General features: G+C 57.3%; 1 protein-coding gene across 2 annotated transcripts in view; it reads right to left on the bottom strand.

Annotated features, from left to right (window-relative positions):
* Positions 1–4,792: 4,792 nt before the first annotated feature.
* Positions 4,793–24,831, bottom strand: part of Slx9 (SLX9 ribosome biogenesis factor) — a 40,130-nt gene continuing 20,091 nt past the window's right edge. Inside the window, exons 3-6 of one of the 2 annotated variants that reach the window (XM_026380219.2) lie at positions 20,814–20,882; positions 15,216–15,363; positions 11,253–11,321; positions 4,793–8,929 (exon numbers count right to left, since the gene is read on the bottom strand). In XM_026380219.2, the coding sequence (XP_026236004.1) occupies positions 8,806–8,929; positions 11,253–11,321; positions 15,216–15,363; positions 20,814–20,882 (410 nt within the window). In that variant the 3' untranslated portion in view covers positions 4,793–8,805. The remainder of the gene's footprint in view (positions 8,930–11,252; positions 11,322–15,215; positions 15,364–20,813; positions 20,883–24,831) is intronic. The other variant, XM_026380220.2, reaches the window with a different exon arrangement.

Below are 24,831 nucleotides of genomic sequence, written 5' to 3'. Positions count from 1 at the left end.
GTGCATGTGTGCACGCCCAAGGCCATCCCAGGGAGGGGTGGTGGCACACACCTGGCAGTGTCCAGCTTACTATTTGGTGGCTGTGCTTTTTGGCAGGTGTTTCTCCAAAGACTCTGGAAAATCCTGAGTGACTTCTCCAAGATCAAGGCCTGACGCAGTGGGGTGGGACCCAGCCAAGGGAAAGAGGGGAGTACGGGGGAAAGGCTGCCCATCCCGGTGCGGACAGCCTGTGGGGAGCAGGGCCCCAGGGCGGAGAGCCCCTGCGGATAGTCCACCATCTCTGCGAGCTGTGCTCCAGGTGCCCACCCTGGCTGGCTGTTTTCCCATGGCCAAGGCTCTGGACACGGCAAATCTTGTCACATAGTAGTGACACTGACAGTAATAAGTGGCAAGTCAGAGATGGGCGAGGTGACCTACCTGTGGGTGCTGAGGAGGCAAGCCCCTCCCCAGACATCCTGACCAGGACAGGCGAGTCATCCAGACTGCCTGCCTGCTGCCCAGGCCTTCTACATACTCCACCCTGGGTTTAACCCCAGCCTGCGTCAAGGGCCAAGTTGCTACAAGTCAACCTTCAGCTCTGCAGAGACCCCATCCAGGCCCAGATGTGCGGGGTCCCAGGAGGGGGCGCTGAAGAGTGGGCAGGTCGGCCGGCAGCCCTGAAAGGCATCTCTGCCTCCAGGATCTCAGGAGGCTCTTGAGAGGAGGCACAGTGATCCATGCAGCCAGGAGGGAGAGGACAGGTCTGCAGTGGGGCAGGGCAATGGTCTCTGTAGGGGCCCAGAGGTGGCAAAGGAGACAGGAGTTCCCAGGACCTGGAGGGAGCCCAGTGAGACTGCTGCTGATGAGCCACGTGCTCAGGGCAAGGTACTGGAGGCTGGGGGTGGGCAGAGGCCCTGAGCCAAGCCACGGGGTGGATGGGGCCTTCTGGAAGGCTGCAGGCCACCTGAAGGGGTAGGCTGGCCAGTGGGCTGCACCCAGGCCCCCAATCCACCCAGAACCGCCTGAGCAGGCCAGCCCTTTACCTGTCCTGGAGGGCCATCCCTGCTCCACTCCTGGGGCATGGCTGAGCACCTCAAGGCCTCTTCTGGAAGGCAGCCAAGGCCACAGGTCTTCAGGTCTCAGCTGGCGAGAGCTTCAGAGTCCCAGACCTCGCAGAGGCGAAGCTCCGAGCTGCTCTCAGCCTTGCCTGCTCCTGACCTCACACCACCTGAGGGGTCTCATACTGGACCCTGCCCCCAGGCAAGGTGAGTGGTGGGCTGTGTCAGCAGTCACTGCCCAGCCCTGCCATCTGGCAGGACTGGGTGCCTCTGTACTCAGCACCCGCCCATCTGGCAGAGGCCCTTGACTCCTTGCTGAGCCCTGGCGAGCAGGAACATGGCCGGGCACCATCTGAGGCTGTCCACCCTCTGAGTACAGGTGGACAGATAGACCCTGGAGACCGATCCTGTCCCCACACAGGCGGCAAAGTGGTCTACACTGACCAGCAACCAGGGGCCCTCACAGTGACCTCCGTATGGCCGCCCAACCTTATCTCCTAAACCTCCGGAGGACAGAGGGTGAGGGGCCCCTGGGAGGACAGAGGGTGAGGGGCCCCTGGCTGTGTGTCAGCGCCAGCATGCAGCCACATCACAGCTGGAGCCCAGGGCCTCTGAGCCCAGGCCCTCAGGCTCATGGCCCGGGGGCAGCCTCTCCCCAGAGCCTGGCTTCCAGCCAAGGCTCCCACCCCATCCAGGACAGATCAACGGCTGGACCTCTGGACCTCGCCTGTGCCCACTGAGGGTGTGGCACTCCAGGTTGGTCTAGTGCTGAGAGGAGGGGCCGGAGCCCCAGGCACAGGTGGGGAGCACAGCTGACCCGAGAGAGAGGTCAGGGACAAAAGCTGCCCTTCACTAGAGAACTTGGGAGCACAGAGCCTGGAGCTGGTCATGAGGTCCAGGGAACCAGCAACAGGCCAAGGGCAGGGGGGCTCCCGAGCTCAGGCCCCACCAGGGCTTCTGTGCCAGTCAGGGATGTCCTGCACGTTTTGACACTGGTCCTTGCCAGGCTGCTCAACGGGCCATCGACTGTCCCTAGCTGCGGTAGGAGCACCTCCTGAGGGAGTGATTTTGGAAGCAAGTGACTGAGTTCTTCTGACACCATCTCATGCCACATCTCTACTGCAGGGGACAGGTGCCCTCCCAGGGCATAGACCCAATGGCCCAGGCTCCACAGGGTCAGCCTCAGCGCCAGTCACAGCCAGGACGCCTCTCCACTTGGCTCCCTTCTGGAAGATGGGAGTCTCCTGCCCAAGCTGGGCCTGCTCACCTGCAGCCCACAGTGCTGGGTCCTGTGCAGAGCAGCACCCGGGCAACAGCTTTCTTGTCACAGGAGCATCCTGCCTTGGGACTTTGGGCCTAATTCTGAGCCAAGAAGAGACAGTTGCAAGGAGGTGGCCTTCCTCCCACTATCCCCAGGGCCAGGTCACTGCTCCTGCTGGACACCTGCTGCCAGCCCCCTGCCACTGTGTGTACCCACTGGTGGTGAAAAGCACTTGCAGGACCTGCCACCTCATCAGGGGAACTTAGAGCAGAGACCATGGCCTGCAGTTGAGGGCAGCCCATGGACATCCATGTGGACAGTTCCTGCTGAGAAGTTCCAGACCTTGGTTTGTGGTCACTGGGTGGGAACTTGGGGGGTCCTGTCAGGCCAACCCCTCCTGGGACCTCGTGGCCTCCAGGAAAGGTGTTGGAAGCAGGGCTGGCTGACCAGTCAGGGCTGCACCCAGGCCCCCAACTCCCCACCCACCCAGAACTGCCTGAACAGATGGCCTCGACCACCCACTGCTGAAGAACTCTGGGCGTCTCACATCCCCTCAGCCCAGTCTTCAGGTGGAGCTGCGGGTGCAGGAAAGCAGGGGCACAGTGGGGTCCTCTGCTCAGGGCTTCCTGGCCTGCATGCCTTGTCTGGCCGCAGGACAGACCCACTAGTGCCCCGGCCCCCGTGCACAGCCCCACGGCAGCATCACCAACCTCCCCCCCCCGCCCCACTGACTACAAACCTCAAAGGGCAGCAGGGTGCACTGGACACGGCAGGCCCGCTGCCCTGGCCAAGTCTCTGACCAAGGTGGGGTCACATGGTCAGGAACAGGGCGCTCCTGGGAAGGAGCTTTCTTCCCCTTGCTTAGCTCTCCTTGCTGCCCCACCTCCCTCCCACCTGGGGAGGGGACGCCAGTTGGGTGCACTGGATGGCATTTTCGCTGCTGACTGGAACCCCCAAACTTGCACAATTCAGAGGGGAAAGGTCATCTGGATCAGGGCTTAAGGCTCAGCCCATGGCCAGCGGCTGCATCGCACTGGGCTGGAGCTGAGGCAGAGCTTCATAGCAGCTGGACTGTGTGGTGGAGGAAGCCACTCGGCTCCTGGCTGCTGGACGGATCCACTGATGAGGTGAGTCCCCATGACCCAACCACCATCCCAAAGGCCCCGCCACTGGACACTGCTGCACCAGGGACCAAACCATCACACCAGCCCTGGCTAGAGGTGGAAGTGGACATTGCTGGGTGGGCCTGGAGAAAAGCTTTTACAAGAGAAAAGAAGTAACCTTCCTAGTAAAAGTAACCCTTTCTAGTTCCTTTTGCCATTTGTTCTCGTTCCTTCTTCCTCCTGCCTGGAATGTGCATGTGATGGTTGGGGCTTGCTCCACCACACTCTAGAATGAGGACAAGTATGAGACAGTGGCGCCTGGGCTGCTGATGGCATCACGAAGTCTTGCACTGCCACATCCACAGATGAGCTTCACGTGGGATGGGTCTCCTCTCTCCTGCAGCATGTGGCAGGGGCTGCCCAAAGATCACACCAGAACAGATGGCTGAATGAATGGGGTGGAGCTAGACATGGCCCTGCCAAGGGACAGGCTTGGGCAGGAGCTGGGCCACAACTGGGCAGGCCAGGCTGCTCCAGTCAGATCCTGGGCCACATGCCAGAGACGCCAGGGTCCCAGGAGGTGAGAAGAAAAGCTGTAGAGATCCTTCCTGCAGAGCTGAGCAGAGGCCTGCCCTCATCAGGTAATGAGAACCGGCTCCCGACCCCAGTGGAGGGGAGAGCCAGGGTGGAAGTGACCACCGCCTCTCCAGAAAACCCAGCCACCAAACGACAAGAAGGCTTGTGGCTCACTCCAGGAGGTGCAGTGGGGGACGTGCCCCGGCAGTCCTGACATGGGTCCTGCCTGTCACCTACTGAGGTGACTGGGGGATACCAGGGGAATCAGGATCCCTCCATGAAACCATCTCTCTCCAGATGAGAAACCAAGGTGCCCGGGATGCCTGTGTGTGTGTGTGTGCATGGCATAGACATGTGCGTCTGCATGTGTGTGCAGTGTCTGGTGCGGACGTGGTATGGGTGTACCTCACTTGCCCTGGGTCAAGGGCGGAAGGCCTGGGGGTAGGCTCACGGGCAGGGAGCAGCCCCACACCTAGCACCTGGTTCCCCAGGTCTAGTGGGCCTGGCGGAAGCCTCCCCTCGGGCCTGTCTCCCCACCAAGGAGGACAAGCCCCACCCCGGGCTTCCCAGCCAGGGATGCCCCTCCCTGGCTCCAGAGCCTGTTTCTGGTGATGTGGACAAGAGAGATGAGGCCCCAGGCCCCAAAAGACCTTGCAGGGACCCCAAAGCCTCTGCATCTGCTCCTGAAACGTCTGGATTCGGAAACACAAGTGACTGCTCATTTTTCTCCGAGTGATATCCTACAAAATTCTGACATTTAAATTTCAGTCTTAAGGAAGACTCAACACAATCCAGCTCCAGGAGTGGGCCTGAAATTACTGTTTTAACTCACATTTTCACACCTTTAGAAGAAAAATACAGCCCAACTGGGACTCGTTGACTTTACAATAGGGCCAAGGTCTGTTGAGGAACCAAGGCCAGATGCCCCAGGAGCAGGGCTTCAGAGGAAGGTAGCAAGGCCACCTCCTGCCATCTGCCAGCCTGCAGCTCCTTGCATCCTCAGAAACCCAAGCCAGGTCACAGGCTGCAGTGGAGAACACGCTGGAGGCTGGAGGCCTGGTATCCCAGGGAGTCACATGCAGGCAGGACCTGGGTGGCAGCCAGCACCTCCCAAAGTTTCGGATGATGTTATCACTGCACAAGGAACATTCCAGAAGCAACATGCCTGCTGTGTATCAGCACTTGGCTCCCGAACAGCACAGGAGCCTCACGGGCATATCCACCCAGGCCTGATCCCAGCTTGGGAGCCGCGTCAGTGTGGGTGTCTTGCCCACCTCCAGCTGTGCTGCGGGCCATTGCCCACCTGCCCAGGACAAGTCTGGTGATGTCTCGTTAGCCTTCACTCAAAAGCCATGCTGTGGCTCAGGCTGGGGTGGACGAGCCAGAGACAGCCTCTTCTGAACAAAGCCTGTGTGGACAGGGTGGTCATGCCTCTACAAACTTCAGTGTGGAAGTGTGAAGCCAGGCAGGCCAACCCCTCAGGGCTGGGGCACAGGCCCTGCTGCTTCCAGGCCACCCCCAGTGCAAGGTACAAGCTGCAGCAGTGCCACCTGGCCCCCCTCCACCTCCTCCAAGACCCCTGCTGGGATAACCCACCTGCTCCTCCTGGGTGCCCTAGTTGGCTCATGGCCCTGACAGCAGGGAAGGAGGCCAGGCTCTAGGTGGATGGAGACCATGGGGGAGGGCTGCTGGGGACGTGGGAGCCAGGTGCAGGGCATGGCCACCCAGCCCTCCACTCACTCACCCAGCAGCACCCCTTCTAGGTACCCTACACTGCGGGTCTGTGCCCTCAGGAATGAAGGGACACAGCCAGCAGGGAACCTTCAGGCACAGGCGTGCAGGTGTGCAGGGTGCTGGGAAAGGGCGGGGAGGTGCTCAACCTCAAAGAGAGAGTCCTGCCTCCCAGCCCAGCCCCTCTGGCAGGGCCCCTCCCCACAACCCCAAGCCCAGCTCTGCTCCATGTAGGTCCTCGCCTGCGTCACCAACACCTTTCTTCCCTGCCCCACCAAGCCATGTGTCACCAGCCAGGGATGGGGGCTTCTAGAACTGCAGGGCCCACGGGACTGGTGGTGCTCGCCTGTAATCTCAGAGGCTGAGGCAAGAGGATTAAAAGTTCCAGACCAGCCTCAGCCACTTAGTGAGACGTCATCTCAAAAAATAGGAAGGGCTGGGGTGCGGCTCAGTGTAAAACGCCCCTGGGTTCCATCCATCCTCAGTACAAAAAAAAAGTTCTGGGACCCAAGACACCCCCAACCCAAGGACATCTTCAAATTTCATGTCCAAAGACCTCAGAATGTGACCAAATTTGGAAATGGGAGTTACTGCAGACATGACTGGTTAAGATGAGATCACGAGGAGTGAGGCTGAGTGGTGTGCTAAGACCAGACAGACACAGGATATGGCTGGAGCCACGGGACACCCGGCTGTCAGCAACACCAGCAGCCAGAAGCAGAGGCGCTGTCCCCTGATGGCCATGCAGAGAGGGCAGCCTGAGGACCCCAGGCCCTGTCCAGCCACAGGGAAACGTGCACCTCAGTGACCTGGGTGTCCTGCACCTGCCATGGCTGCCAGTGGGCACTGAACGCAGTTCTGACCTCAGCATCTGCCACACAACACACGGGTGTACTGGAGCGGGACCCTATCCTGGGCCAAGGTGTCGTCATCTGCCATGGCAGTCCCAGGGCGCTTTTCAGCAAGGGAGCCCCCCCGAGATGGGGGTGGGGAGGCAGAGCCCCAGGCTGCCTGAAGTCTGCCATGCTGCTCGTCAGGCAGCTGGTGACTGGGACATGGCTGCCAGAGCAGGGAGAAGGGCCTGCAGTGGTCAGAGGCTGCTTCCTGAGGATGGTGTGTCCAGGGTGCTGGGTCCTGGTCCCCTCACCTCCCTTCCCCAGACCTCCACAAGTTCCCTTCCATGGGCAGGTGAGCCCAGCTCAGGACAGAGGGGTGCTGGGCGATGGCCTGGGCCTGCCTAGAGACCCCACTGTGTGGGCCCGCCTAGAGACCCCACTGTGTGGGCCCCTTCCTCCAGGGAGGCATCGTCAGCTGTACCTTGCTGACAGAACCCTGGAAGAAGGAACTTGGAAGGAGGGGCTCCTTCTGTCCCATCGTTTCACGCATGGCCGCCTGGCTGTGCTCTGGGCCTGCTCACCTCGCAGTGGCCAGGAAGGTGACAGAGGAGAGGAGGGCTGGGGTCCTGACACTCCTTCAAGGGCTTGACCCCAGACCTGACCTCCTCCCACAGCACAAGCCTCTGAAGACTAAGGTCCCACTCCGGCAGCACCCTGCCCGCCCTACAGGCACCCCCTCTCTAGGAGACACATGCCTGCGCCTCCCCACTGTGTGTGGGCCAGTGCTGTGCCTGATGAGGCGTCCCAAGCAGGGTCTGCAGCCTCTGCCTGTTAGGGAGGCCTCATGGCCTTGCTGGGCCTCAGAGGGCTTTTATCTGCTATTTACCCTTTAAATCGGAACTCAGGGCTCCAGGGTCTATTCACGAAAACAACTGAACAGAGGCTTCTTCCCTTAACCTCACTAAAAACCTTCATATTCATTTTATGAAGACAGAGGTGACCCAGACCAGCTGCTGCAGCACGCTCAGATCCCAGCGCCCTCCTCACGGGTGGCTGGGGAAGTGGCGGGCTACTTGGGGAAGAACAGCCTGACCTACCCTGCCCAGAGACCCTGCCTCCACGAGGTGCCCCAGCGGCACAACACTGGGTGACAGGGGCTCTGCTCCTGTGAAGAGAGAGGCAACACCCCACTCTGTTGGGCGACCGAGAGGCCCACGCAGGCAAGGGGGTGCCCGTTTAGCTCCTCTTCTGTTAAGTCTGTCCCATGTCCCAGGACCCTGGCTCCTATCCTTGTTCCCAGCAAACTGGAGGCTGGCTTCACAGCCTGTGGTCTGCTCTCCCAAGGTAGCCCTGGTTTCCAGGCAGAAGACAGGGCCCCCAGCCCTGATAGGTGCATCACCAGAGGTGGCCACGGGCCAGGACAGCCAGGTTAGACAAAAGCATTGAAGACCAGGAAGCCAGGAGCTCTCTCTTAAAATAGCACATCATGAATACACCTTCCCCAGGAAGACACCTCGGGCTGTACCAACTATCACGAGGAAGACATGGCCACCTGCAACCCAGCCACCGAGCCCCACTGAGCTGTGTGCACCCTCACAGGCCTGTCCACAGTGCCCATCTGTTCTTGTCACGGGGAGCCTCTGTGCAAGGCCATCTGTGCCTAAGTTCACAGAGCACAGCTTGCAGCCCACAGACGATGAGGCCCACGTAGGAGGGAGGGCGGCTGCTGAGGGAGAGCCCACGGGGTTGCACAGCACCGGGGACCTGTGGGCTGCGTCTGTGGAGGAGCTCACCAAGCAGGCGCTGTCCTTGGGCCTTCCCTGTGATCAGAGTCACCTGCAGTGAGATTCCTTTTCCAGATGTGCTGTGGCTGCAGCAGGGCATCGGTGGTGCCTCTTGGTGACGTCCAAGTGGTCTGAGTGCAGGCCTGGCAAACCCACTGGTGTCTACCATAGGAGCGTGGAGCCCAGCCTGGAGGTGAGGTGTGGCTTGTCCTGAGGGGAGGTGGGGCAGCTGTCCTAGGGTCAGCCCAGCTGTAGGAAATGCAGGAGATTCCAAAGTGGAAGTGGACCCATGGGAAGGGCCTGGTGACGCATAGGAAGGAATCCATGAAGTCCTCCGTTTGTTTCAAAGACTGTTTTCAAAGACCTGGGAGAGGATGTCCATCTAGGCTCAGGGGACAGTCAGAGGCAGATAGCCCTCTCTGGGTACCTCTGTCCATATGTGCGTCCCTCAGAGCTCACAGCACACCACTGCCCTTGTCAGAGCTGGCTGCCACCTTCCAGCTGCATCTGGTGAGCCAGCTGCTGCCCTATGGCCAACAGGGGGCTGGCTCTGTAGGCAGGGCTGGTCAGCAGCTCTTGAAACCGGGTCCTTTCTTCCTCACTGAAAGAATGGAGACCAGAGGTCAGCAGGTAGCAGGGCAGGAGTCCCCTTGGGCCCCGCAGAGAAGAGAGCCAAGGGCAAGCTCTCAAACCCCGGGACCGACCTCTCCCCACATCCCAGACACTGGAGTGGATACGTGGAGCACAGTGCTCAGTTCCCAGGGAAACCCGACAGATGGGGAGTGACAGCCCTGGAGTCTCCTCACAGCCCTAGACCCACCTGTGGAATTTATAGTGGGGGTCGCCCAGCGTGCCCAGGAGGGGCCTGACGGACTGCTGCTAAGGTAGCAGTGAGAATGGGGAGTGGCAGCAGCACGCACACCCCAGACATGCTGCCTTACATAAGAGGTGGCTTTCTCCCTGGCAAGCCCAAAATAGATGCACACGAGAGCCACAAGCAGGCGGGGAGAACACCAAGGACCTGGGTGCCATGGTGACAGGTTGGCACAGTCCCAGGCCACCCTGACCCCTACAGCCAGCCTGTTCTGCTTGGAGATGCACAAGACCACAGGGCCAGGCCTCTCACCCTTTTTCTCCCTACCCCAGCATGGCCGTGCCACCCCACTGGAGAGCTCTGTACCCTGCACACAGCCAGGTGACCAGGGGGTGACAGAAGGAACCTAAGTGCAAATCCCACACGTGAAACCGAAGCTGGAGGCTCCAGGACAGGCTGCGCAGGGCTCACAGGGACAGCCTGAGTGAGTGCAGAGAGGGCCAAGCCCATCCTCTGGCCTTGCCCTGGAGGCCCAGGGTGTTGCCAATTGTTAGCTGATGTCTCACCCTGCAGCAGGAGGCTGCCACCTCGGTCCAGGTAAGACCACTGGGGTGCTGGTCAGTCATAGCTAGGACTCAGTGATGGGCCCTAGGCCAGCACCTGGGCCACCCTGGCAGTGAGCTTGCTGGCCGGTGGTAAAGTCCTGAACTGGGTTCAGAAGTCTGGTGCTCAGCCAAGGCCAAGGGCTGGCAAGGGAGCCAAGACTCCGTGAAGGTGCTCGGCAGCACATGTGTGGGTGGAGGCTGCCTGGACGCAGCACAGGGCTCCTGGTTCCTGGCAGCTGGGTTGACCCCCAGGGGCGCACTGCACCACTGGAGGTGCCCATCCACCTGAGGACAGCCCCTTCCTTGGTCAGTGGCACCTGCCCCTAGGAGCACTGAGACATGTGCCCAGCCAGTGCCCCTCAGGAACAGCTCTGCCTGAGCATGCAGGGGACGAAGCACATACTTCCCTCAGGTCTTGGGGTCAAGACAACCAATTCTCTGGGTGATCTGAGCGCCCCATGTATACTGGTAAGGTACTATGGACACAAGGAGGAATCTAGAATTCTGGCTTCAAATCCAGGTAGTGAACAACTTGCTTCCTCTTTCTCTCCTCAGATACTGCACACAAACAAAAGGAAACCAAACTCAACCTAATGAGGCCAGGGGGTCACAACCCTGAGTAGCCTCCAAAGGCAGTGCAGTCAACAGAGACAAGGGAGACTACTGGGCACCATACACACAAGGCTGGAGCTGGGTAAGTCCTAGGAAGCAACAGCCCTACCTAGCTACCCTGCAGAGGCAGCTGCCTGGGCAGGCTGGGCCCTGGGAGAGGTTGGGGCAGGGAGACGGACAGGGAGCAGCAGGCCACAGAGAGGGTTTCTGCCTACACAAACTGCCTTCAAAGCCGCTGATGAAGAAGTTGGTTCAAATCAGCACAAAATCTATAAGAAGACACAAACTCAGGGTCAGAAAGTATCCAGAGTGAAACGGGTTAGGGGAAGATGTGGGAGACAGGGAGGCCAAGCCGATCCACAATGGTTCTAGAGAAGAGCCAGACACAGGAGGCCCCGGTTCAACACAAGCTCCGCCCAGGAGCAACCAGAGGTCCTAACATGCACAGGAGGCACAGGGGGCCTCAGCACACTGAAGAGCATTCCGCATGAAGAAATGCCTCGGCAGAGTCACCCGAGACCAAGAATACAACTGCTTCTGAAGGGAGCAGAGACCTCACCATGGTGTGAAACAGGACGGACCCTGTTTCACTCAGGACAACACCTGGGCACCAACTTCTGCAGACAATGGGGTGCTGGCCCTCCTGATGGGTTCCCGGCCTCGCTAACAGGGGGCTAACTGCAGCCAGGGCACACGCCCCAGCAGGGGAAGGAAGGGACACAGCGTGGAGGGTGTGGCAGTCCCCTGGAACGCTGCCCTTGGCTGCTGGCTGCTGCATTCAGGGCCTGCCTCCAGGGCCCACTGCAGCTTCTCTCTTCAGGAAGAAGGAAGGCAGCCTCCCAGAGTCAGCATTAAGCAAGAGCAGAGCCTCCAGGGGCGAAGCCGGTACTCACAGCAGCTGCCGTCTCTGGGCTGCACTCATCCGGCTGAGCTCGGCTGGCCTGGGTTTGCTGCTCACCCTGCTGTGGACAAAGAGAGGCCACAAAGTCAGCCCAGGACCACTTCACCCCACACCTGCCCTGAGTATACATGGCTCCCAGTTTCTCGGACCAGACGGTGGAGTCCCCAGAATCTGCTCTGCTCAGCTCATGCAGGCCTAGCCTCACCACCATGTCCAGAGCTGACACCCACATTTCTGGGACTTGTCCACCACTCAAAGCTCCCATGTGACATGGAAGAGACGACCACCCAAGGGTGCATAGCTCCCGACTTTCACACTGAATCCCCCCCCCACCAGGCCTGAGCCAAAAGCACGCCATCCAGATGGACAGCCAGTAAAGACCCTGGGCCCAGGGAACACGTGAGACTGCCTGCCAGGGCAGAGGGCCTGCATGGGAAGTCCACACTACTGCTGCCACACCAGGCAAGTCCCCAACATCTGCCATGCTCTGACCTCTCTAGAGGGCCATGCTCTGTGACTGAGGAGTGTTCCACCTGCCACTCTGCTGTGACCCCCCTGCAGGAGCTGAGGGATGCTCCAGGAAGGGGAGACGCAGCCCACCACGAGGCTAGGGCACAGACCAGGCCACTGTGACATGCCACTTCCTGGGAAGCTTCAGACCACCTCAGGGGGCCAGACTGAGGGCGGGTGGGAGTGCCTAGCAGAGCTCCCACAACTCCTGGGGACAGTATCAGGCAGCTCTGCCCACCCGCCCTGTGGTCAGCGGGAGGGAAGCCTATGATGGGACATCCACTGGGTTTCTCCCCAGGGAGCTGCCAGCAGAGCCAGACACCCACAGAGGGAGGTGGCCCAGAGAAAGGACAGAAAACCACCAAGCCCCAGGCCAGCACCTAAATTTAGCCTCCAGAACAGGAGACCTAATTTCTTATTCATGTTTCTTTTAAAATATGAATGAAAGACATTCAGTGTCTACTCAAAATAGTGCCTGAGCTCCAGCTTTCTATGACTCTAGCCCTGGCGGTCTCCTGACCCAGAATACCAGGAGGCACCTTGAGTCCTAGGCCCCGCCTCTCATCCCCAGAGGCCCCAGGAACCATCCAATGAGGCAGAGGCAGGTGGGGCAAGGGGCAGTGGAGGCCAAGTGCCCTGGGGCCACCATGCAGGGGAGCTTCTCTCCCAGTGGAGCAGCTGGCTCCGCTGCTGCCTGCGAGGCTCAGAGTGGACTGGGCCTCCCCCACCAGCTCTCCAGACTCCATGGGGAGGGTATGGTTGGAAGCCCACCCAGGCCTCCCTGTACTGTGTCCTTGTGTCTTGACAACTCAGCTGGCTTTAGCCTGTACGCCTCTGCTATACAACTGTGACCAAGGAGTCCAGCAAGACCTTCCAGAGATCACTAAGCCGGAGAGTGAGCAGTCCTGAGCCAACACTGGCAACTGGTGGCAGAAGTGAGGCGTCTGGGGAACCCCATGTGAACGGCACAGGCCGGCACACACGTGGGCGTCTCTGTGCAGGCTCACTCCCCAGGAGTGAACAGCGCCCCCAGTGCCAAACCTTGGCATCACCCCTCTAAGGCAAAGAACCAGGGCTCCTTGGAGAAGCAGCGGGTGCCGGCCTGAGCAGGAAACACATGAACCCAAGCACCTGCTGATGCCTGAAAGAGAAGCACTCAGAAGCACCCAGTGACCCCACCCTGACAGACAGGTCAGAGGGACCCAGGGACTATGAGGAGGCTGGGACAGCCTCAGCAACAGAGGAGCAGCCCTGGGCTAGAGCCCAAGTACAAAATACACCTGTGAGTCCACACCGCCATTAAGCAAGCACCTGGTCAGCAAGTAAGTGGGGAACGGACAAAGTCCCCACTGTGGCAGAATCCCATGTCACTTGTACAGAATCCCATGTCCTCGGGGAACAGGAGCATCGCTCCCCACCTGCTTCCAGAGAGCACCAAGGAAAGGGAGAGTCACTGCAGAGACCTGCTGAGCACCCCTCCCCAGGTGGCCCAGGTGACAAGCATCATGGTATCCAGCTGGGTTGGTATGTGCACCTGGTAGGATGTCATAAATGCAGCATGTCACCTCTGGGGCTTCCTCCTGACAACTCCACCCCCAACCCACGCACGGACACGTGAGAAGCATTCCATCTAAGGACACCTAAGATGTGCCTGACTTGGCCCCTCAGAACTATCAAGGTCGAAGCCAAGGACAGCGAGAGCCTCACAGCCAGGAGGAGGCTTCGAGACAAGAAGGCCAAGTGTCATATGCTGCCATGGGGTCCTGGGTAGAGGGGAGGACTTCAGGAAGTATCATTTGAAGTTTACCATACTCTGGCACACCGCAGTCCCTCTGTCCCGAGGATGGCAGCATCCCAGAGGGGGCCGCTGACAGGCAGCTGGGGGCGAGGTCCACAGGCTGAGCTCTGCCACAGGCCTGAAGCTGCTTTCAAGTGGACAGTCCTCTAATGGCTGCCCACAGCCAAGATGCCCTGACACCTGGGGTGCCCAGGAGGAGGGCAGGGACCCCAATGAAGAGGAGGCTGAGCAGGTGGGATTGCTCCTCCCACAAGCAGCAGCCCAGAGCAGCCCAGCCCACTTGGAGCGCCACACACCCCTCCTCCCTGGGCAGGCGGCCTGTTTACACAGCCTTCTCCCTGCTGGGAGCCAAGCACATTTTTCAGATGAGAAAACTGAAAAGAGGGAAGGGACCCTTGGCCAGGGTCACATTGTTTGCTCCAGAACCAGGAATGGAATCTGTACTGCTGGCACTGTCCAACATCCAGTCTCGACCCGGTGGCAGCTCCTCGTCTGGACCGAATATTCTGGGAGCGTCTGTGTCGGGAAGCCGGCCTGTGACCATCTGGCCCCGTGGCATGTCACTACCAGCCCTGTGGAAGGGCAATCCCTCATCTAACTGCACACAGCCCGTTTCTCCTCAGATAGAAATTCAGTAGGAGAAAGAATTATTTTTAAAGAAGCAAAATTAGAAATGACAGAAATAAATGATGAAAGTCCAGCAACTGTGACAGAACAAAATGCCCCTGACGCTTCCCATCTGTCCCCTCAAGCCCCTGTCAACCAGTGCCCAGGCCAGACCTGCCCTGAGCCTGTCTTCTCTTTACTGCCCGATGTGGTTCTGTGCACTGAGCTTGCAGGTGGGTTCCACACTCCTGCCGGGCACCCCTGGCCCAGTAACGAGGAGTGCCTGTCCTCCGGGGTTGCCCTCTGCAGGAAGTGGAGGAGCCCCGTGGTTGAACGTCTATGCAGTAGTGCCAGGAGGTGAGGCAGCTGGGCCCTAGTCTGCGTGGCGGCCTGGTGCTCACTGCAGGCAGGGGGCTGCCCTGGAAGGGCGCCTTCTCCCTGCGCTCCCCCCTTCCACCTCTGCTCGCTGGCTGCCTGAACAGAGCAGCGCTCCTCCACCAAGCCCTTCCATCACCCTGTCCTGCCTCTCCTCAGGCCCAGAGGAAAGGAGTCAGCCGTCTACCAACTGAGACCCCTAAAATCAAACTGAACCTTTCTTCCTGTTATTCTTGTCAAGTATTTTGATCACAGGGACTAAACCAGGGAGGGAGAGTGCCGTCAGGTGGCTGGCGAAGGTCGACTGGGAAATGGACGCTGTGAGGGCAGCGGGAAGAGCAGGGAGATGCATGGCACCTGTGGAGGCCCTGAGCAGACTCAGGCACACATGCAGGGGCAACTGAGAGAAGGCTGAGGCCAACAGTGGGACCAGCTGCCACTGAGCCAGGAGTGACAGCAGCATGAGAAAAGAGCTGTCTGCAAAGCTGGCCAGGTCACCTGCCGGGGGTGGACCTGGAACTCGGCCTGCAGAGCCACACTAGCTCAAGGCTTCTGCACAGTGTGAGGGTCCCGGGTCAAGCACTGGTTCATGGCCCCTGGCCCCCTTCTCTCCCCTTGGGACACATATCCTCTGGCCACAGCTCTGGAAGTGTGCTGGACACTCACCCTCTGGTTTGCTGCCGCCTGCCTGCCTCCAGCTCCTGAAGCTCGGGCAGGGCGTCCCTTAGGGGGTGCAGGTCCCCCACCACAGCCGTGGCCCTGCGTCTCCGCTCCTCCTTGAGCTTCTGCTCTGCCAGCTTTATGGCTTCGATTTCTGAGGCAGAGGAGACAGGAGTTAGGTACAGAGTAGATGCCAAAGTACAAGACACAGCCCAGAGCCAATGGTGGCTGCCCATGGTGACATACCCAGAGGGGCCCAGACGCAGGCCCACCAGCGCGCTGATCCCGGCTCTGCCTCCTCTGTGCAGGCAGACAGTACCCCCACCTCCTGCCATCCCCAGCACCCCACTCCTGAGGACTGGGGGAAGGCCGGCTCTGAGTTATTTTTTCCCCTTAAGCACAGAGGCACACTTTTTAATTACAGGGCTGATTCTGAGCCTGGAGCTGTGGCAGCGAGGACTGCTTCCTCTGCACAGAGACACTGGTGCAGGGCTTGGGCACAGGGTTGGAGAGTGGGCACAGAGGTACAAACATGCCCTGGGCTTAGCACCTACAGGCTGCGCTCCAGGCAACTAGGGCTTGCATGGCGCCCCACTGAGCCCTCAGGAGGGAGAAAGAGCCCCATGTGGGGAGGGGGGTAAACAGTATAAGCTGTGCAACACAACAGCGAGTGGGGAGGGCCCAGAGGAAAGGCCCAAGGGGGCAGAGGGCCAGAGACACAAAGGGGAGGTGTAGGCTCCACCCTGTACATGGACTGCAGAGGGCGGAGACAGAAGGCACAGCCTTAGGGTCTGATGTTCACCTTCACAACCACCATGAAGATGCGTTCCAACTCGACGCCTGCCTGCAAGTGGCTGGTGGGAAGGGTGCAGATCCTGGACAAAAACCTCCTTCCCAGGTGCTGCAGCAGACAAGGCCCTGTCACTCAGCCCTTCACCAAAACCAGTCTCTCTTTGTGGGAGCCAACACACCCCAGAGAGCTGGACTGGCCCTGGGTGGAAGGAGGGCAGCGAGCAGGCAGGGCTGCTCCAGGGCAAGGTCCCTTGGGGCTGCAGACCCCAGAACCAGGACAGCTCGGCAGAGGCCTGCTGTGCCTGCAGACAGACACAAAGCCCACACGTCAGCTGCAGGAGTGCCCAACGCTCAGTGACAGGGAGGTGGCGACTCCCACAGCCCCAACTGAGGAGGGACCAACGGGGAGAAGCCTGCCCCTACAGGGAGTGCCAGGAACAGAGCCGGTGAACTTCACCAACCATGGTCAAGGGTCAATAATGCCACCAGCAGAAGGAGCTCCTCAGAGGAAGCCCTGCTAGAAGCCCCGGGCCAGCATCAGAAGACTCCAGGATGAGCCCAGTGCAGGGGCAGGAGACTGCGGCCTCAGGGCACTCCCACCTGGAGGCTCAGACAGTGTGGGGGGTGAGCCGTGTGGGCAGGGCCTCCTGTGTTCTTCTGATTAACCATGATGTGATGCAGCCTAAGTAACAGGATGTTAGGCAGACCCGGAAGCTCATTCTCAATGTTACTTTTTTAAAAAGACTCAATGCATAAGAATGGTCAAGCACTGTTTTAAACAGAACAGGCAGCAAGAGAGCTGCATCTCAGAGCGGGTTGGAAATAGCATCTGCAGCAGGTGGCAGGAGCTCGAGCCCTCAGGCCAGCAGAGAGCAGCAGAACTACCCCACCTCCTCCCTCACACTGCTCCTAAGGTTACAGGTTAAGCGAAACACCACAGATGAGCAAAGAGGAACCAAAGGCCACTACCACAGTGACAGCTGCGGACTTCACCAGACACCAAGGGAAAGAAACCAAAACTATGGGGACACGGCTCGCCTATGGGACTGGTGAACTCCAACAAGTGACTAAGACCAGCGCGAGGATAGCAGGAGCAGCAGTGGGCATGCACAGCCAAGGGGAGTCAGGTGGAACCAGCAAACTCTCAAGGGCCACCATCCTCTGGCACCCCCACCCAGGGGCACGAGGACCACAGCCCTGACGATCTGGAGACATGCTGCAGGTGTCAGTGGTGGGAGTGAGCAAAGCAGAGCAAAGGGACAGAAAGTGACGGGGGAGGCTGGGCACCCAGGAGGAATGGGAAGGGCAGGGGACACGAGGTGGTCCTCAGGGCTACAGAACAAGCCAGTGTAACCCGAGGTCAGGAGCAGAGCCACGTACTGACGGGAGTCCAACCATCTCAACCCAGGGAAAATCAACACCCACAGAAAACATGCATTCCCAAAGACCCTAGGCCCCACAGAATAGCTCCCCGGCCTGACATGTCATGTCACTGAGATCACAGGGTACAAGGGGAATGTAAAAAAATCAATCAAAGGTTTTAAAAAGTCAGTAATACTTTTACATACTAGAAGTGAGAGAAAATTCCATTTAGGATAGCATTGAAAACTATAAAATACAGAAATAAGTTTATCTAAAGCAAACACACACACAAAACCCTTCTATATTGAAAACTACATAACACTGGTGATTATTAAAGAAAATCTAAATAAATGTTGAAATATACCATGTTCACGGACCTGCAGAGCCAACACTGCTGCAAACTGACGTGTAGTGCAGATTCAGTGCAATCCCCATCATACTGCCGCTGCTGTTCTTAAAGTGACGTGCGAATGGTCAAAATGATACGGAAATGCCAAGAACCAAGAACAGCAAGATCCACTGAGATGGAGGACGTGTGCATATCTGCCTTCCAGCCTCACCTGCAGCTGCCACAACCCAGACAGGAGGTGCTTGTCAAGGTGCAGTTCAGACCCACCCCGGAGGCCTCCTGGGTGCCACAGCCAGCCAGTGAAGAGAGCCTTCATCAGGAATGGTGGGCAATAACTGCACAGCCCACACAGGTCTGCAAAGGGAAGGAGAGCGGCCCTCCCACTGACCCACGGCAGACAACATGAATGCAAATCCAGACCACACAACTTTCAAAAGAAAGCATCCTCACGACCCAGGGTTAGGCAAAGTTTTCTCAAGTAGGACACATACACCATAACCACGTAAGAAAATAGAGAAGAAACTTCTCAAAATCAAACTCCTGTCATCAAAGAATCTTTTTTTCTAAGAAAACAAACGGGCAAGGCATGGTCTACAAGAAAATATTTGTGAACTCACAAATGATCAAGGACTGGTCCCCAGGACTTATAAAGAATTGTTCAATAATAAGAAGGCAAAGGGCCTCAAGAAAAATGTAAGTCACTGAAGACAAAGCACATGAAAAGTCTCTGCCACAGCGTGAGGACTAACTGCACCATGACCCCAGGCCAGGGTCACCAGACAGCCAGGCCTGGAGACACCTCCAAGGCTGCAGGCCACCACAACTCTCACACAATGCCGCTGGAGGTGCAAGTGCACAACTACTTCAGAAATATGTCTGGCAGCTGCTTGTAACACTAAACACACACCTACCCTATGACCCGACATTCTATTCCTAAGTATTTACACAAGAGCAACAAAAACATGTCCACAGAAAAGAGTTGAAAAGAATGTTCATTACAGTCTTATTCACAGTGGCCAAAAATGGAAAAATCTAGGCACCCACAAACAGAAGATTGGGCCACAGAGATGCTTCTTTGCCATGAGGGGCATGGGCTACCGCATTGGGCAACCTGGCAGGAAGACAGACACAGAGCACATTCCTCAGGACTTGGCTCACAGGAGTCACCAAACCTGGCCTTCAGACAACCACAGCTGACCGCTACGCTCCCTCTGGCAGCTAGGAAGGGAGATATCCTGAAGGGAAGGGATCTCTGGGTGACGGGAAAGGTCAGTGCTCTGAAGGGGACTTCAGCTACAAGTGTTCTGACCTGTTAGACACCAGGGTTCATTGTACGTAAATACAGTCTTCAAAAGGGGGGGCGGGGGAGGAAGTCTCCATAAACCAACCGAACTCCAGCAGAATTATTTGGTGTGAAGCCTACTGAAGCCTGCAACCTTCTTTGGAATCATTTAAAAATTGTTGATGGATGGACAGGAAAGGATAAATAGTTACATAATAAAGACAGGGTTGGTTGTAAAATGCATGTGGTAAGTACAAGGGTGTTCACTATAAATTCTTCTCACTTTTCTGAATCAAGTTTTTGAAATTAAAAAAAAAAAATACTAAGTAAAAACAACTTGGGAGATGTAGCTGTAGCTGCATCCAGAGGCCAATATACAGCCTTTCGTTGCTAATGAAAACAGAGGAACTAGGTCATTCAAACAAGTCTAAGGAAAGCCAGCACAGGAGATTAATAAAACAGTCATTTAGAAAACAAGAATAGGAATGACAATTACAAATTTTCTGTTTTGGACGAGATAAAAAGTCACCAATCAGAAATGGTGGTGGTGCAAAGAAAGACTGATGGAGAGAACATGGCAGATGCTTAGGAACAGGAAGCACACACATCCTCAACTCGACATCAAGGTTCAGAGCTGACTTGGTTATTTCAGGGGAAGACATGAGCAGCAAATAATCAACTCCAAGACAACAAAACAACCTGGCACAGAGATGAAAACTTACACATCCCAAATATGTGTTAGAACTACAGCCCCGCTGGGCACAGTGGCCACACCTGTAATCCCAGCAACTCTGCAGGCTGAGGCAGGAGGATCCAAGTTCAAAGCCAAGCTTGGTAACTTAGTGAAACTGTCTCAAAATTTAAGAAATAAAAAGGGCTGGGATGTGGCTCAGTGGTTAAGTGCCTCTGAGTTCAATTCCCAGTACCAAAAAAAAAAAAAAAAACCATACCCCAGGGATGTTCAAATCTGAATGCCCAGGATCCATTAACTTTTACCTTACTAAGAGTGTTTTGTACAACTCTGTGATAAGGAATTGTGAAAAAGAAAATAAAGGAAGGAATCATTTCTTTTAAAACATACAAACAGTGACAGAAAACAAGAAATCAATTATGGAAGGGACTGAAAACTGCCCGAGCACTGCCTCTGAAAAACATGACACTTTCTTTAAAATCTTCAAGAGTAACTTGATCCGTATTTCAACATGTGAGAATATGAAGAACAAGTTCCAAATCAATTTTACAAGGTGGCAGAATAATACTAAAAACATAACTAATAAAAAATCACAAACAATTTTTGGTATTTTTCCAAGAAAGAAGAAAATCTTTAGAAAAACATTAGCAAGTATCCAGCATCACAAATAACTACATTTTCCAAACCAAAAGGAGCAAGGAGAGAAGCGTGGCCTGCTGGAGAGGTCTGGCTGGGTGGAGCAGAGCCGCCTCCCAGAGGCCCTGGAGGAGGACCCAGAAACAGGTCCTCTTGACCAACAAGGGGACAAGCACGGCAGCTTTCCAAGGGAGCAGACCCTGACCCTCGGGGGCTCACAAGAGGTGGGCAGCTGCACCCCGATCCAGAACAGCCCACTGCACTCTGCTGTGTGACCAGGCCTGCCTGACACCCTCCAGCACCTCGGTGGTCAGCGGGCCACACCAGTGGTCATGAATGCAGCTGAAGGATCCCCCTTGGGTGTCTTCCTCTGGTTCCTGGTACCCCCAAGTGGGGAGGACAGCTGGTGCAGAAGCCCAGTTATGGCAGAGGTGCCGCCAGCTGAGGAGAGCAAGGCAGTGTGGGTGCCCAGCAGACGGGGCATAGACTTACTCTGCAGCCATCGCTCCCTACGCAGCCTCAGCTTCTCCTTCTTGGGCAAAATGGCCTTTGCCTCAGCACCTGAGGAGAGAGAGTAAGTGGGTGAGTAACGAGCGTCCAAGACAGTGTTCTGCTCAAGCAGGCAGCCCAGAGCTCCCACAGGGAGGCTGAAGAGCCTGAAGTCGAGGCCAGGGCAGCAGTGCCCCACACCCAGGCCGCTGCGACTCACAGCAGCTGGGCCATGCAAGCCCTCAACTTCCACAGGCTCCGTGTGGCACTGGGGACAGTTTAGTGTGCCAGCACAACCAGGTAGCTCTTTAAGGCAATGGCCACAGACCCCTGGACTTCCCCCAGAAAGCCCAGGCCATTACTAACAAGGAAGCCTCCCTTTCTCTGACCCACCCCAAGCTGACCTTCAGGACTGACTATAGGACAGCCACACACTAAGAGGCTAGTGGACAGCTTGCAGGGAGGAACCTGAACTGGGCAGAAGCCTGTGGACGGGTAGCGGGCTCTCCAAGGCGATATCCCCCTGAGAGCACAAGTGTTCTTCCAGCGTGGACAGGAAGGTAGTTACATCCAGTGTCTGCTCTTGGCTGTACCTCGAGGGTGTGTGCCAGGGACTGGAGGAACACCATCAGTTGGTCCCATAGCATTGGGGTTCCTGGGACTCCATCTAGGAAAGCTCTCAGCCCACACCACAGCCCCAGTGAAGGAAGAAAAGAAGGATTCCCAGTGGGGTGGGGTGGGTGGTGCGAAGGCAGCCAAGCTGGACACCTTCACTGTCAGGGACCCCCAATGCTGGCCTCATGCCCACTGACCCCATCTAGTCTGAGGATGACCGGGTACTCAGCTGTCATCGGCTGCTTGTCCCTTCCATAACCAGGCTGACCACATTCAAACTAAGAGCCAGATGCAGCCAGATACAGGCCTTGCTCCCCAAGGCCCACACTGCCACCACCAATCACCTCCCGCACCCCAGGTCTTCTCCACGTGCTGCACCTCAGAGAATTCTGGCAGGGCACACTGTCCCAGGGCGGGGCAGCAGTGGGAATGGGGTGTGCTCCTGTAAGCTCAGACAAGCGAACAGCCTGGGCCCCACAGATGCGTCAGTCTAGCGCCAGGTCTGAAGCCCTGCCAGCCACTTCTGAAGGTGATCCACTCAGCACAGCTTCACCTGGCTCCAGGGCAGGGGAAACAAGCACAAGCTGCACACAACAGGGAGGGCCGCTGGTCCCCCTGCACAGCGGAAGCCACGGCCACACTGCAGTGCCACAGAGCCTGGGCCAGGGCAGCTGTGCCCTCATTCAGGGAAATGAGGAAAGCTGGAGCAGTGTGTGCCAAGCTACAGACAAAGGCCCAGGGACAGCTCCCTGTCAAGGGCTGCCAAGCACCCTGTGCCCTCTACCACTGACCTACCTCCCACCCCACCACCAGGGTGGCCCTGAACTTGGGATCCTCCTGCCTCTGGGTTGCTGGGCGTACAGGAATGCACCACTGCACGCGGCTCTGACTGATGTTCTTAAAACATCAGGTCACAGGCAGAGAAGATGACCCTGTGAGAAGACACTGTCTACACGCTCAGGAGAGAAACCAGGCCTAGGAGACATACACTGCCACTTAAGCCACAGGATCTGTGGTGCTGCTGAGGCCCCTGGGCTGCTGGAGACGCCCACCTCCTCAGGAAAGATGCAGCCAGATACAGGCCTTGCTCCCCAAGGCCCACACTGCCACCACCAATCACCTGTGAAGGCAGACGGCCACTCTGTGAGCTCAAGCTGACCACCCGAAGCCACTCAGAACTGGCTACACTTCAGCTAGGAAACTGATGAGCTGGGTGTGGTGCTGCATGCCTGTAATCACAGCTACTCAGGAGGCTGAGGCCCTCAGCAACTTAGTGAGACCCTGCCTCAAAAATAAATAGGGCTGGGATGTAGCTCAGAAGTAAAACACTCCTGTGTTAAATTCCCAGTACCCAAAAAAAAAAAAAAGAATGTGACAAACCGGCCCCACTTCCCAAATGGGAAAACTGAGGCTCAAAAGGGGCAGTAACATGTCCAGGGTCACAGGGAACTGTTGTGGATGAGGACCTCAGTGCAACGTGATAGCTGGGCCCTGTAGAGAGGTAGAGCAGTCTCAGTCTGGGCTGAGTGGAGACTTCACCTGTGCGCAGGGGACCACATTGCTGAAGGGATCCTGGGAACATGGGATCTGGAAGTTTAGTCCCCCAAATAAACCAGGACTCAAGATGTGGTCGCAGGTGTAGCTTCACTGAGCTACCAGAAAGGGCACTAGGCCTCCAGCTGCAGGATGTGGGACTTTCCAGGCCCATCATGCCCATGTGCCCCCAATGCACAGACCTGGGGCAGGACCAAAAATCGTGTGCCCTGTGGTGACCTCAGCTTATCCAGGAGTTAGCTGATGGTGGACACAGGCTGGACAAGCCAGCCCTGCAGAGGCCTGGGCAATGCCATTTGGAGCCTCAGGCAGCTCTAAGACTGGCACTGCAGACAGCCACAGCTCAGAGAGAGACCAGGTGGGCTATCGCCAGCAAGGGAACACTACCTGTGGCCGGTGCAGAAGCAGGACTGAGGACAGAGGCCAGGACCAAGCACTGGGCTGCAGGAGTTGGCGTGTAGGACAAGGGGCCCCTCACTTGTCACTGAACCCCTCACAGCCCGTGTGTCCTCAGGCAATGGGTCAAATGAACTTCTGCCATGATGTGTAAGTTTATGCCATAAACCAGAGAGAATGGTCACCACCCCTGGAGAAGAAGACCACCCTACAGGGAGCCCCAGCCAAGTGCATCCCTGGCTCAGTCCTGCATGCAGGAAAAGGAGCCTCACTGGCTGGGCACAGTGTGGGTGGCGATGAGCTCATTGTGTGCGGCTCTCTGCCCAAGTCTGCTATAGAGCAGAGCAAACAGAGCTCCCTGTGTCCTTTGCCTTGACTGATTGTCCCAAGGTGACGTGGTTGCAGCCTCAGGCCCACGCTCCCCAGAACACGTCTGTAGGAGACTCTGTCTCCTGACTTCTGATGCATGCAGATTTTCCTGGCCAGCACAACAAAGAACTCACGGTGTCTAAGGACAAACAATACAGAAGCAAGTTCCATCAAGCTACGTCAGACATCACTTCAGGAACAGGCACGAGCTCCATGCCCTGACTCCTAGGGGACTCAGGCCCTCTCCAGAGCTACGAGCCAGAGTTGGATAGTCTGTGTCCTTGCTTCCAGATGTACCTGGAGCCAGCTTGCTCTCCTTCTCGCTCACCCCTGCCCTCTCACTGCCTATCTGAAGGGAGAGGCTAGAACTGTGCACACCTCAGCCCAGGTGGAAGGCGGGCAGGGACAGGAATGGTGAGGTGAAGGGCAAGCAGTGGGGCCCAGGGCTCCTCACAGCTGCTCCTCTGGCTGGTGGGACAACCTCCTAGTGCACAGCACCCCAGCACTGCAGCAGGTACAGGAGTGGGGTGGCAGACCTGTGCACATGCCAGTGGCCAAGGAGGGAGGGAGGGTGAGGTATCCACGTGGCTGGGCATAGCATCAAATCACAAGTAAGGTGATAATAGATCCTGAAGGTCGGGTGTCAGGGATGCTGTGGGGCTCAGGGCATGGAGGGCACGGAGGGCTGAGAGGAAAACAGGACTGGCCCAGCAAGGACAGTGCCGGAGAGAGGAGGACGGCAGCCCAAGCGGACTGCCCAGTGGTGGTGCACCCCAACCACAGCAGGAATGGATTCTCTCTAGTGATCCCTGCAACTTTTCTGTAATTCTGAAATTACTTCAAAAGAAAAAAGAAGAATCTAAGACCAGTGGAAACTGACCCAGACAGTAACCTGCCTATGTCATGCTGAAATGAAGGAAGCTGGAGCAGGCCAGGTCAGGAATCCTGGCGAGGGCCCCTCTAGCCTGGCCCCTGGGAGCTCCCAAACATGCATCTCCATGGTACCCAGGAAACAGGACCCAAACAGGCCATTCCCGCAGAGCTGGGGTATGGAATGCTGACTGCAGAGGCTGCTCAGGGCCACTGC

Source organism: Urocitellus parryii, chromosome 2 (assembly GCF_045843805.1).
Source record: "Urocitellus parryii isolate mUroPar1 chromosome 2, mUroPar1.hap1, whole genome shotgun sequence".
In the NCBI taxonomy this organism is placed as follows: Eukaryota; Metazoa; Chordata; class Mammalia; order Rodentia; family Sciuridae; genus Urocitellus; species Urocitellus parryii.
Note: the sequence above shows the minus strand (reverse complement) of the source record. Positions and strands in the feature narration are given on the sequence as shown.